The 14,512-nt window shown below is 37.5% G+C and overlaps 1 protein-coding gene across 1 annotated transcript; it reads left to right on the top strand.

Annotated features, from left to right (window-relative positions):
- Window positions 1-3,780: 3,780 nt before the first annotated feature.
- Window positions 3,781-13,424, top strand: LOC149224729 (1-aminocyclopropane-1-carboxylate oxidase-like). The gene is made up of 4 exons (XM_089383600.1): window positions 3,781-3,963; window positions 4,480-4,727; window positions 5,070-5,415; window positions 13,045-13,424. The coding sequence occupies exons 1-4, from the start codon at window positions 3,859-3,861 to the stop codon at window positions 13,336-13,338; spliced, it is 993 nt and encodes a 330-aa protein (XP_089239726.1). The 5' UTR covers window positions 3,781-3,858; the 3' UTR covers window positions 13,339-13,424.
- Window positions 13,425-14,512: the final 1,088 nt, after the last annotated feature.

Here is a 14,512-nt window from a genome sequence, read left to right as displayed (position 1 = left end):
CCAGATGGAGTCATGAGCCCTGATAAAGGTTCGTGTGATGAAGGAAATGAGTTCATGCAACAGGGATGACTGATGTTGGATCTGGTGGCACTTTGTGACAACTGGTCTTGGCAATAGAGTTTGTTGAGATGGTGTTGTTGAGAGCGACAACCTTTTTGAAGTAGGGGAGGATGTTAGGGCCCCAAGTTGGCACGAAGGCCAACGGGAACTCATGATGGGCCATGCTCACTCGGAGTGTTGAAAAACTGAAGTTGGGACCGAGTTGGAGAGATCACACGATGAGGCATGCTTGCACAAGGTAGGGCACCCACCTATGCAACAAGGATGACTTGGTGAAGACTTGACAAAGAGCATGCCTAGGAGGGTGAGTTGAAGGGAGTGGGAATTTTATAGAGAAGGGCGCACACTTAAGTCGATACAGGCATGTGTGACTTGGTGGATTTGTTCCCACGAGTGTGATCACACGCAATTACAACAAATGAGGCAAGTGAACGGGGGCACGACGGGGTAGTGTGTGACGTGAGAAAAAAGTGAGTGACCTGGTAGATGTAGCGTGTACAACAAGGTATGTGGAGACCCTAGGCAGGGAGTTTCTTCCCAGTAGGGGGCATTTTCATACCCATAGGGAGGTCGGCCTAGGGGCACGCCAAACCACAAATGGGAGTCCACAAAACTTAAAGCTTGAATTGGCAATGGAAGGGGTGTCGACCGACATGAAAATAGAAGGGGTTGAATGCATATATATTGGATAGAGGCATTCGACCAAGCAGGCATCAAGAAAGTTCGACAAGTAAAGAAATCACAGAACAAGTGAAGTATGTGATATCATAGAGTAAATAGGGTTGCCATATTGCACGGAGCGAGAGTTTGTGATTTTGAGAAACTCAGGGAAGTCATACATCACAAAAAAGACAACAAAGAAGGGTGCAGGCAAGGTAGGGCTTGAACATTGATCCAAGTGACTTGGCAACTTTGTCGGTTCTATTTTTGGGCAAATAAATTGGGGTTTCTGGGTAGATCACAAGTGCAGAGTAAGACTGCACATAGTTGTGATAGTTGGGTGGACGAATTTGCTAGTTTTTTACGGGTAGCTGCCATGTTATTGTATATTGTAAAATTTTTGTTATACATTATTTGAACAGCTAATAAAAATTGGGGCGAACTACTTTGGAAAGTTTCCCCTCCCATCGCAAAGTTTTATTTACTATCATATTTGTGATATCTCAATGTTATATGGTTGTTAATGTTTATCACATATTTATGAAGTAAATGAATTGAATTTACACTACATAACTAAACATAAGAACACTTGAATGAAAAATTGATTAAGTGTTGAAATGTTAAGCGTAATCCAGATAAAAGTAGTTATAATTGTGACAAAATATTAACGTGTCACACAACACTCACGGTGTACTTAAAACACAACAACATAGGGCCATGACAATCAAAGTGTCCTTTTGGGATGTGAGTGAGAGTCCTTTTGGGATGCCGGTGAGAAAAGTTATTTTGAACTTGAATCTCAAGATAATTAGAAGCCCAACATCGTTTTTTTACATTAGTAGAGTTAAATTTGAATCTAATAAATATGGAGATGTTTTCTTTAAGACCACATGCTCGCCAGTGATGTAAGTTATGGAAAATTTCGTAGACCCTTATAATTAAAAAACAAAATCAAAACATTTTTTAATATATTTTATCTTTTGTAAAATATTTTTAAGTTTAAAATGTATTTAAATTGAATTGATTTTTTAAATAATAAAAATTTGATATATTTTAATTAAATAAAAAATTATTTTATTTAATTAAAATCTACAAACGAATGTTTGGTTTAATAAAGGTTTAAAATCTATAAATGAAGGTTTGGTTTAATAAAGGTTTAAAATCTATAAATGAAGGTTTGGTTTAATAAAGGTTTAAAATCTATAAATGAAGGTTTAAAATCTATAAATGAAGGTTTGGTTTAATAAAGGTTTAAAATCTATAAATGAAGGTTTGGTTTAATAAAGGTTTGTTGAGTTTTCTTTAGTAATTTAAATTTCCAAACTTATTAATTTTAAATTTTAAATAAATAATTTTTTTTAATATTTAATTAAAATATTATTAAATTCTATTATGCATTTTTATTTTAGAATAGGGTTTAGTTGTATATATAAAAAAAATTGAGATTTATTTTCAAAGTAGTTATTTATTTTTTACCTTTTAATTAAATTCATTAATCAAAAAGTTTCTTATGAAATAAGTCATGGTTTTTGGGCATGTGGTATTGATAAGCCATAGTATTGACCCATGACATTATAACAAAGACTATTTATAGAAAGAATATTTATGATAAAATGAGGTTGAATTTCCATAATTAATAATTTTTTTATATGTTTTTCAAATGTGTATATATTTAATTTATATATGAATTATTTTATCATTAATAATAATAATAATTATTAATTTAAATAAAGTTATCATTTAGTTAATTTTTATAATTTTTTAAATTATAGCAATTTGAGATATGTGATTCAGTGTTTTAATACTTACTATGAATTGATATTTGTCAATATTTACTAGGTATTTAATTTATATCGCTACATTAGTGTATATTCTTTATAATTTTATTAAGAAAATTATTTTAAAAATTATAAGGATTTAGTGATTTAATTTAAATATTAATGATATTATCATAAGAATCCGTTAAGATTTGTACATATTAATTACCACAATCCGTTAAGAATCATTTGTAATTTAATAAAAAATTACCACAATATAAGTTAGTAGCGATCCTTTCATCATAATATCAATTAAGATTTTTCTCGTGTGTTGATCGGACTTGTAGTTGGAATATCAAACCAATGTAATCGAATTTAATGACTATGATAAAATTGTTAAAAAGTCTATATGTTTTAAAGTTATTTGATCATAGGCATGTCGAAATATTGATCGTATTTTATGATTAAACTGCCTTATAATCATCAAATTTCGTTCCTCAACCATTCAATTATAAGATTCCATTAATGGTCAGACTAGATTATAAGATTCCATCAATGATCAGACCCATCTGATAGCTTTGATTTTAAGCAATATGGTTTTACGTATGCCGCCACCTCTATGTAAAGAGGTTCAATATTTCATTTTACTTAAATTGCAAAGAGGTTTTTTTTGGGCCATAAGTAATTTAACTGCCCATAGACCTAAAGAGTACTTTGGTTACTAAAAGAGAAGGATGTAAATTATTTTATTCACATTAGATCCAAAAATAGGAATTTTGCCATGCTTTATCTGGAATCCTTCCATTGGAATGCGCAACTTGAAGGTGTAAATGGTCTGCTTAATACGCATTCCAAATTACTCCTTCATGGCTACTGGCAGAATACCTAATGGATAAAGATTGTCAATCTTTTGAGGCCATAGATTCCGATAGAAGATAACAGCTTCAAGTTTGACTTCAGTAAAATTGAAGCATCGAAGCAAATCTCTTTCAGCTGATCTACCGATTATTGTTGAGTACGTTACCGGCAGCAAAAGATAAAGCAGATTCCCAGATCAACTGTTTACTAGCCATCCCCAGACCGCTTTCCTAAAAGTCAATAAGTATTGTAATTATGATTCCTTCTCAAAGAGGAGACCGGCCACAACAGCCCATGAGATTTTACTGACAGCTGCAGCGTTTTAGTGCATCTCACTGTACATCAATTATATCGCCCACCATTGAAATAATCATAAAAGCAAGATACACTATTGACATACATGCCCGCTGTTCCTATATATATGGAGATATCTGTCTCTATAAACCTCAAGCACAATATCTGCCCTCCTCTGTGATTGCTTCTTTTAAGTGTTTTTTGGGTTTGAATTTGCCTTTATACAAAGATGGCAGTGCCCGTTATTGACATAAAGAAGCTGCTGGACGGAGAAGAAAGGGAGATGGCCATGGACCAGATACACAAAGCCTGCCAAGAATGGGGTTTCTTTCAGGTCCCCATTGTTTAATTAATTTTTGTTATGCAATTATGGTTGGAAATTGTAATTACTCCAGTATATAAGAGTTGGTTAAATTGGGAGAGTCAATTAACTGATTCAAAGTCGACTCAGTTAAATTTGGAGAGTCACTAAAATGAGCCAGATTCAAAGTTGACTCAGTTAAATTTGGAGAGTCACTTAAATAAGTCAAAGTCCCTAAGTTATATTTTAGGGAAAATCTAATTGTCTAGTAAGTTAAATTTTGGGAAAAATCTAATTTAGGATGTGTATATAAAGATATTTTAAAACAGTGTAGAAAAAAAGTTTAAATACCCATTACCAGATTCATTGCAATCAAATCTAATTAAATTTGTTTGGTGACTAGAAAAACCACACCAAATTTGGTTGGTGACTAGAAAAACCACACCTCCTGTACTTATTGTGTGTCAAATTTTATATTGTGTCAAATTTTAGAGCCGTTGATTGAGTTGCTAGATTATTAATTCTTATTGTATGTGTGTGTTAATACAGCTTGTTAACCACGGCATACCGCACAGTCTTCTTGATAGAGTGAAGGAATTGTTTAAAGAGCATTACAAGAATTCTATGGATGTGCAGTTTCAGGATTCTGCAGTTGTGCAAATGCTTGAAAGTTCTAACTCCCAAGGCATGAATCTCAGTGCCACTAAAATAGACGCCGACTGGGAAACGGGCTTCTTCCTCCCACTCTCGTCGCATAAAACAAACACAGTCACGCCGCCTCTGCCTGCCAACTTGAAGTATGATGCTATTACTGCTACTTTTGTATTGATCATTAGGATTAAGAATTTCGCTACTGTTTTCCGACTATCTTAAATGATAACCTTGTTGAAAAGGTATTAATCAGTTGTTAGGATAAAGAACTAGCGAAGAAAGACGTTATATTTTAGGTATATATAGTTTTGTTTAGGATTAGATAACAAAAATTATGGGGCTCAAACATTCTTTTGTAATCATTAAACCACATCGTCAGACCTAAAATTATATTAAAGATAAAATGGTAAACAAAATTATAAATTCTCACAAACATGGAGCCCAAAATACCAAACTAGACTAACATAAATGTGGTGGGGGTATTGCAGGGAGACGATGGAGAAGTTTGCCAAGGAGGTGAAGGGATTGGCGGAAAGATTATTAGAAATAATGTGTGAAAATCTGGGACTGGAGAAAGTATATCTGAAGGAAGCCCTGGCAGGGGGCAATGGTGATAACAATAGCCCTTTCTTTGGCATAAAAATGTCTCACTATCCACCATGCCCAAGGCCAGACCTTATTGATGGCCTCCGATCCCACACGGACGCCGGTGGACTCATTCTGTTGCTACAAGATGATGAAATCGACGGTCTTCAAGTTCTGAAGGACGGCACTTGGTTCGACGTACAACCCATTCAGCATGCAATTGTTATCGACATAGGCGATCAGCTGGAGGTATATACTCATTTTATATATTTATACTTTAATAATTGCGTTAACATCTTATATATTTAATTACTTTTAGGTAAAGGTTTCCAAAATTTTAATTAATTTAATCATTAAGGGAAGGGTACGCTTTTAATTTTCAATATTTTAATAATATATATAAATCAAATATTTATATATTTAATTACTTTTAGCTATGGTGGTGCTTTTAATTTTTAATATTTTAATAATATATATAAATCAAATATTTATATAATTAATTACTTTTAGCTACTGACTTAGTTTGTTTTTAATTTTTAATATTTTAATAATATATATAAATCAAATATTTATATAATTAATTACTTTTAGCTATTGACTTAGTTACAAGAGAATCCACACTAAAAATCTAAACGTTTTAAATTCCAATTGAGATGTGTTTGGTAATAAAATAGTTTAATTGAGGGATTAAATAGTAATGAGGAATTAATGAGCATTTTGTAATAAAGTTTCTAACATTTAATTAATTTAATATTAAATAAATGATAAGTAAAAACAAGTGAATGTAAAGTAAGTTAAGATTTTTTTTTTTTTTTTTTTTTTTTTTTTTTTTTTTTTTTTTTTTTTTTTTTTTTTTGGAGGTCCGTCTCATGCTCAGCTGCCGTCGCGGAAGCTTCCTCTTCAACCTCTCGCAGCTGGCAGATGGTGGATAATCCGCGTATTGGTCTCTCTCTCGGTCGGTTAAGTCGGAGATCCCACATGTCCCTATCCAGGATAACGTTTCGGACAGAGAAAACCCATTTGCAGGTTTAGTGGTCGGCCCTATTCATCAAGAACAAGAGTCAGAGCTGAGTGGGGTGCATGAGGTATCAAAGCCCCCGGAGACCCAGGGCCTTCCTCTGATTCCTCGGCTTACAAACCCTAAGGGGTTTGAAGAAATATCTCAGTTAGGGTTTTCAGTGGATATAGGGAATACCAGATTTCTAAGTGCTCCAGCTTCGATTCCGAGTTTATCCCTCACTCAAGAAACACAAGGTCATCCTGAGATTCAGCTAATCGACCAAGGCGCTTCCAGAGCAGGTGAGCCGGAAAATAATGAGGGTTTGGGGGCAGATACATTGCTATCTGGGAATACAATCTTGGGTATTTCGGAGCAGACCCCGGCCCTGTGGGAACCAGATCCCTTTTTGGATCCAGCACAGATAACATCCGATAAAAACGAGGACTGTGATGGTAGAAGGCCGGCGGGGGAAAGCTCAAGACCTAGAGGAGCGACCAGAAAACAGAAAAGACCCATTGGGACTCAGGTAATAGCGGAGAATTTGGTTTTAGGTATGGAGGTTTCGATGAAAGAAGCTCTTGCGGTAGCTGATTGTACTTTGGTAGGTAGAGTCAGAGGAAAGCCATATACGTCTGCTTTTCTCCATGAATGGGGAGAAAAAAGCTTCACACCAGAGAGACCTGTAAACTTTCAAGCACAGGTATTAGCAAAAGGGTGGTTCAAGTTTAAATTCGACGATAGAGAAACGGCGGAGTGGATTATGCAACGAATCTGGCATATCGACAATATTCCTGTTCTATTCAAAAAATGGTCTCCATTGTTTGATGCGTTAAAGGAACGCACTGATACTTTTCCAGTCTGGGTGCGTGCTCCGGGTCTTCCCTCCCTTCTATGGACTGAGGAAGTATTCAGAACAATCGGTAACCGGTTGGGGGAATACATGACAGCGGACATGTCCTTCATTACTTCAAATAATCTGGCAACCGCGCGCATTCTGGTAATGCTCAAACCAAGTGGGGGTCTAGCTCAAAAGGTAAATCTACAATTTGATGAATATGTCTTTGAACAGCTCTTAGACTACGAATACCTTCCTTTTAGATGCCACTGGTGCCACGAGCACGGTCATCTAGCAAAAGTATGCCCCCATAAAAGAAGAAGGAGGCATTTTCGTAGAACTCCTGTTCACAGAGCAAATGCTCAATTCGATGCTCAGACAAGGATGGAGCAGGATATGCCGGAGCCACAAGAAAATTCGACTATGGAGGCAGAGGAGGCGGAGAAAGGACCTTCGGAGGCAAGCGCACAGCCAGACGTCTTGGATGTAGATCTTGGCAAAGATCAGCCAACAGAGGAAGGAGCGGTCGAGGAACCTGCTAAAGACCCGGAAGAAGCAAACGGCCTTATCGCGGAAACATCTCAATTTCATCCAGCCGATCCGGAGAAGGGTAAGTGCTCAGGAAACCCTTCCTCTTTTATCTTTCCTGAGCCTGCAATTGTAATCAATAATGAAGCTTCTATATCCAATTATGAGAAAGAATCAAATATAGTTAAAAATATGGGTGATACCACATCTGAGCCGAATGTGGAAATTATAACTGAATCTCTCCCCCTCCTGGACATTAACTGTGAATATTCCTGGCCTCCCCTCTCAACCCCTTTGTCTCGGACCCCTTGTCCATACAATTTGAGATCTCTGGGTGGGAACCAAGTGTCTCAGGGGTCCTTAGGTGGGCTGGGATCGATTCCTATCCAGTCTAAATCCAAAAACAAACGCGGCCGTAAATCTGATCTTTTCAAGGCTAAACTAAAAGCAAAGATGGATGTTGCAGATGGCAAACAACATTCCATCCAGGGGGTTCTTAGAGCAGCTCATCCCCCCGAGGCAGTTATCAAATGATTTTATCTTCCTGGAACTGCAGAGGTTTGGCCAGCAAACCCAAAAAACTGGCCCTGAAAGACTGGATTACCAATTCTAAAGCAGATGTTATCCTTTTGCAAGAAACGCTGGGAAAGGCTAATGAGATTGAACAAATGCTTAAGGCCCTTCTTCCTGGGTGGACCTTCGCAGCAATGGATGCCTTCGGTCATTCGGGGGGCTTAGCAATTGGGTTCAAAGACGGGAGAGTAAAAGCTCTCAATATCTGGGGGACGAAGAATGTTATGGGAATGGAGCTCCTCTCCCCCGATTTCCTCCTCCCTATATCCATAATAAATATCTATGGGCCTTGTCAAGGCAGGGAATCGTTTTGGGACACCCTGATGGCAAAATCTGTTATGAAATCCCCAGCGATGATCCTGGGTGGTGACTTAAATTTCTCCTTAGGTCGTGCAGAAGCTTGGGGACCTTCGGCGAGAGCTGATCCACTTACAGATTATTTCTATAAAATCATCTCTGAGAATAACCTTGTTGATCCTCTTCCGATTAAGCAAAAGCCTACCTGGCGGAATCGTAGAGTGGGTGCAGACAGGATTGCTAAAAGACTGGATCGCTTCCTGCTCTCAGATTCGCTTTTTGCCAAAGTTCCCCTCATCAGACAATGGGTAGAGGAAATTGGTAACTCAGACCACTTCCCAATCTTTTTAGATCTATCTTCCCCTCCCAACAAGCCCCCTGCCCCTTTCAAATTTAACCCTGCGTGGCTTCAAGATCCTTCTTTCAGTGATTTGTTTAAAAAATCCTGGATCCACCCAGAACACAATGAAGACGAGGAGAAAAGTTACCTGTTCATGGAAAATTTAAAAAGATTGAAATCTGCTACAATTCATTGGGCTAGGGACAGAAGAATGAAGCAAAATGAGGAGCTGATCCGTACTAAGGAAGCCTTGAAGAATTTGGAGAGTCTGGATTCAGATGGATACTCTTCTCAAGAATCCAAGGAAAGAATTCTTAACCTGGAGAAGCAGCAAACTAGAATCCTTTTGGAGAAGGAAGAAGAATGGAGAATAAAGAGTAGGGCAGTCTGGCTAAAGTCTGGGGATGAAAATACAAAATTTTTCCACAATTTTGCCAAAGGAAGAAAATCAATAAACACAATTTGGAGCCTAAAAAATGAAGAAGGAAGAGATGTCAAGTCCTTTTCAGATCTTTCTGAACTAGGGAAACGATACTTTCATAATTTATATTCTGATCAGAGAGAGGCTACTATAGCAGAAGTCTTCAATACCGTGCAATGTTTCCCCAGATTCATTGATGAAGAAGAAGCTGAAGATCTTTCAATCCCTGTCACAAAGGCGGAAACAGAAGCAGCCATGAAACTATTAGGTAAAGAAAAAAGCCCTGGCCCTGATGGCTGGACCATTGAATTGTTTCTCCATTTCTTTGACCTAATTGGAGACGAGATAACAGAAGTTGTTGAGGAGTCAAGATCGAAAGGAGATATTTATAGACCATTTAATTCAACATTCATTGCTCTCATCCCGAAAAAGAATGAGCCTGAAAGTTTTGAAGATTTTAGACCAATTTCTTTATGCAATTGTATTTATAAGATTATTTCAAAGGTTATAGCCCTCAGATTAGCTCCAATATTATCAAGAAACATTTCTATGGAACAATTTGGGTTCCTGGATGGCAGACAAATTCATGAAGCAATTGGGGTTGCTCAGGAGGTAATTCATAGCATCAAATTAGAGAAAAAGAAAGGAGCTGTTCTTAAAATAGACCTCTCCAAAGCATTCGACAGGATTAGCTGGCTCTACCTTCGAATGCTTCTTACTCATGTGGGTTTCAACTACTCATTCGTTAGTTGGATCATGGGATGCATTACAAATGTCAGCTTTGCAGTTTTAGTCAATGGCGCTGCCTCTTCCTTCTTCACTAGCCAGAGAGGCCTCAGACAAGGGTGTCCTTTATCACCCTTACTGTTTCTCCTTGTGGCCGAAGGTCTCAGCAGGTTGATCCAAAAAGCAAGAAGTGAGGACAAGGTAAAAGGTATAGAGGTAGCTATAAATCTCTTCATCACCCATCTTCTTTTCGTTGATGATATCTTGATCTTTACAAATGGAAATTACAGCGAATTAAAGGAGATAAAGAGTATTTTTGATCTTTTTCTAAAAGCTTCTGGAATGCAGATTAATACTGTAAAATCACAAGTCTGTCTGGCAGATGTGGACAGAAGGGAAAGGAGCCTCCTTGCTGAGTTATTTCCTTATCCTACACAATCTTTGGACGTTCCTTTCAAATACTTGGGGTTCTGGCTAAAGCCTGCTGCTTACAGGAAATCTGATTGGAACTGGATTATAGCAAAAATCGAAGCCAGAATCTCACACTGGAGCTACAGATGGCTTTCCAGAGCTGGTAAGCTAACTCTCATCAAATCTGTTTTGCTAGCCATCCCGGTTTACTGGGCTGCCTTAACTTGGATTCCTAAAGGAGTTATGGAGCAAATCAGAAGGATATGTTGCAGATTTCTTTGGGCTGGTTCAAAGGACTTCTCCGGGTTACCGTGGGTGGCTTGGGACAAAGTGGCCAGATCAAAAGAGTGGGGAGGTTGGGGGATCAAAAGACTCCCCGAGTTCAGTTCCTCGTTAGCTGCAAAGTCTGGATGGAGGCTTATCACCATAGAAAACCTATGGACAAGGGTGATTAAAAGGAAGTATATCGACCCTATGCCCTTGGAAGATTGGATCCGGAGCCAGAATAAGAAGACAAAAAACTCTTCGGTAATTTGGAAGGCCACTGTGGATGCTTTTCCTGTAATTGAACAAGGTCTAGCCTGGAAAGTGGGAGATGGCAGAAACATCAGGATTGGTAGAGACCCTTGGATTGGGTGCAATGAAGATTATGCCTTATCTCCAGGGCTCCTTCGTCATCTCGAGGCCATCAACATTATCTCATTAAATCAAATAGCAAGAGCGGGACAACCCTCCATCTGGGGCCAGGTATGGAAAAATGATGAAGATCTAGGGCTAAATATTAGATGGAAGAATGAATGGTCAATCTTCATCAAAGAATTAAAACGATCCAATGTTAGGTTAAAGGAGGAACCTGATCGGTTAATGTGGGCTCACAGCAAATCGGGGAATTACACACCTAAGGAGGGATACTCTTACCTATTAGGTAAGATAGGTTGGGGAGATCCGGATTGGTGGTCAAAAGCTTTATGGAAACTCAAAAGCCCTGCAAAAGCTAAACTCTTCTTGTGGTGCATTCTAAAACAGAAGGCCCCAACATGGGAAATCCTTCAAACCAGATTTTTAGCTGGGCCAGGGCGTTGCCCTCTGTGCAAGATAAATGAGGAATCTTTAAATCATCTTTTCACCAGCTGCCCCTTCTCTCAAAAGATCTGGGAGGAGGTCACTGGGCTCCTCAAGGTTATTGCACTCTGGGGAAATGCGCCGCTGGTCGAATCTTGGAGAAATTGGTGGAATACTTATTCAGAAGGGAACTTGAGAAATCTGCCGGTCATCTTTTGCTGGGGAGTGTGGCTCGCGAGAAATAAGAGCTTGTTCCAAGATCAAATCACTCCTCCCACAGTTATTGCCTCAAATATTGCAGCCATATACCTCTCTCTGCCTCCCCCTGAAGAAAAAAAATCCAGATCAAAGCAAAACCTTATCACAATTCAGGAGGATATCCCTAGTGGCTTTTTTGACGGAGCTTCACAAAACAATCGGGCCGGCGCAGGCATGAGTATACACATCAACCCAGATCATACACTAAAAGCATCAGTTGGGCTGGGCCCAGGAACAAATAATTTCGCAGAACTCTCCTCTTTACGCCTCCTCCTCTGCTGGCTTCTTCATAAAAACATCACCACAATACAGTTATTTGGGGACTCTCTAAATGTTATAAACTGGATCAACGGTTTAGCTGCTTGCCAAAATCAAATCTTAATGAGAATTGTTGAAGAGATCTTATATCTGAAGTCCCTCTTTAACAGGTTTTCATTATGTCACATCTACAGGGAAAGGAACGAAGAAGCCGATCAGTTATCTAAGGCAGGTCTTCTACAGGATCCGGACAGCTGGGCGATAGAAGAAATATTACAGGGACAGTCCTTCAGATCTGTCCTGCCTCCTTATGATCAGTAGCATCTCCTCCAGCATTTTTGTTTCCGCTTTTTGTCTTCGGCTCATTATTAGTTTTGCTTTATCACGCTGTATATATTTCTTTGTATATTGATTTCCTTTTGCTGCTCCATATACTACCGGCTGTTAGTTCACAGTTTCCAGACTCTTACTATTTTTGTATAAACTCAGGGCTGATGGATACTATTTTATATGACTGTAATGGAGTTGTTTTCCATAATGGAGACTCCAGAATATGTTGTTTTTTTTCCCGATGTAATTGGTTCTACATCCTCCTCTTTGGAGGAAGACTCTCTCTGGCTACCTTCAGTTAAAAAGCTCCCTGCGGGTCGAGCTGTGACAGCTTCTTTAAGCCCTGCGTGGCTTAAGCAAAATTGGATCAAAACTTTTTCTCTTATAATAAAAAGTTGCTTTTTTCCGCGGAAAAAAAAGTTAAGATTTTTTTGTCAATATTATATTGATTTATAATTTTGTAGTTATTTTTTTTTATAAATCTAAATTAAATTTAATAAAATTATATATATATAAAATAATATTGATAATAATAATTTAATTATATACCTTTATTTAAGTAATTTAAATTTATGTGATCCATAAATATAAATTAAAAACATTTTTAAAAATTACACATAAAAACTTTGGTGATTAATTCCAAAAGATGTTCGGTTTAAGTACTTATTATAAATTGACGCGATTCTAACTACATTATTATAAACTTCGTTATTTATAAATATATAAATTTACTAGGTATATATTCATGTAGTATACCTAATATGTACATAAATGTTTTTCTTCGCATATAACTTGACTATGTGCTGAATGGCGGAGGTCTATGGGTGTGTGCAATGCAGGTGATGACGAATGGGAAATACAAGAGCATGTGGCATCGTGTGCTTGCTAAAGAGGACGCAACCAGAATGTCAGTAGCAGCGTTTTATAACCCTTCGACTGATGCAGAGGTGTATCCTGCTTCGCAGCTGATGTCAGCAGAGCAGAATGAGAGTAACAATGTTAATGCAGAAAGTGGTTATGATTATCCAAAGTTCGTATCCGCAGATTACATGAGAGTGTATGCTGCGCAGAAGTTCCTGCCCAAAGAACCGCGATTTGAGGCGTTGAGATCAGTAGGTCATGCCGTGAATTGAGCAGAAATCCACATGCAGCTTATAAGCATAATAAAATAAAAGCGAAGTAGCTACATAAATCTTAAAATAAGATAATTATTTTGACATGAGGAGTTGGCTAGATTTAGGGAGCCAGTTAATTGAGTGATTGAGAGTTGGAGGGTTAAGTTTAGTTAAATGATAGATGATTTTTAATGTGTGGTTGCATGTGATTGTATATCCCTAATCATCATCATCCAATATTGTAGGTGATAAATACCCGGTATTGTAATCATCATTTTCAAAATTAAATACCCTTCAAGTTGAATTGAACAACACTGCCTTGGTTTTCCGCGTGAAGCTTCTGAGCATAATAAAATCAAACCAAAGTAACTACATAAATGCTTCACATATATGAACTATATTTATATATGGAATTGTATACCGATGTTATTTAGAGAGAGAGTTAATGCTGCGTTATCTTAATATGTTACATGGAGCTGTAAAGCCTGGCTATGAATGGTGGGTGGATTTTACGTTGAGGGTGTTGGGAGTCTCCAGGTCCGAGTGTGGATACATCCCTGGCATAGGATTTGGTTATACAGTTTGTTATGTGAAGCGACTCCTTGGGCTTATACATCCTTGGCCTAGGATTTGGCTATACAGCTTGTTATGTGAAACGAAACCATATATTATGTATTAAGGTTTATATGAATTTTGTGTTCAAAACAATATACATGCAGGACATCACTTTAGAAGTGCTTTTTGATAATGTGAAATATTTTACTTTTATAAATTTCTTTCTGTGTAAGAATAGTTTGGATAAAAGTTGTACTTTTAACCTAAGATACCTCGTAAAGATAATGTAAAATATTTTAAAATGGTAAAATAGGTTGCATACATATTATAAGATATTTAAAAATGATACAATTAGCAGAGAAGTTGACAGCCCAAATGATTGTTACGAAGGACTAAGAATATGCACTTAAATCAACGGATAAACATTTTGAGTTGGTTAGAGGTGAATTCCCCAATATCTGAATAACTCATTGTTTAAGTTTATGATTAAAAGGACAATCAGGTGATGGAAATTGTTATATTATGCATCGTTTGGTCTCTCAAAGAACCAAATCGAACAGAATTGGCGTATAAAATGTACAATAGCATCTAGGTAATGGAGAAAAAGTCAGAGACCTCAGCTCAACCAGACATCTCT

Source organism: Pinus tabuliformis, chromosome Q (assembly GCF_031772625.1).
Source record: "Pinus tabuliformis cultivar Carrire ecotype Pingquan chromosome Q, CPIR1, whole genome shotgun sequence".
Taxonomy (NCBI): domain Eukaryota; kingdom Viridiplantae; phylum Streptophyta; class Pinopsida; order Pinales; family Pinaceae; genus Pinus; species Pinus tabuliformis.
This window is presented reverse-complemented; position numbering and strand designations above follow the sequence as displayed.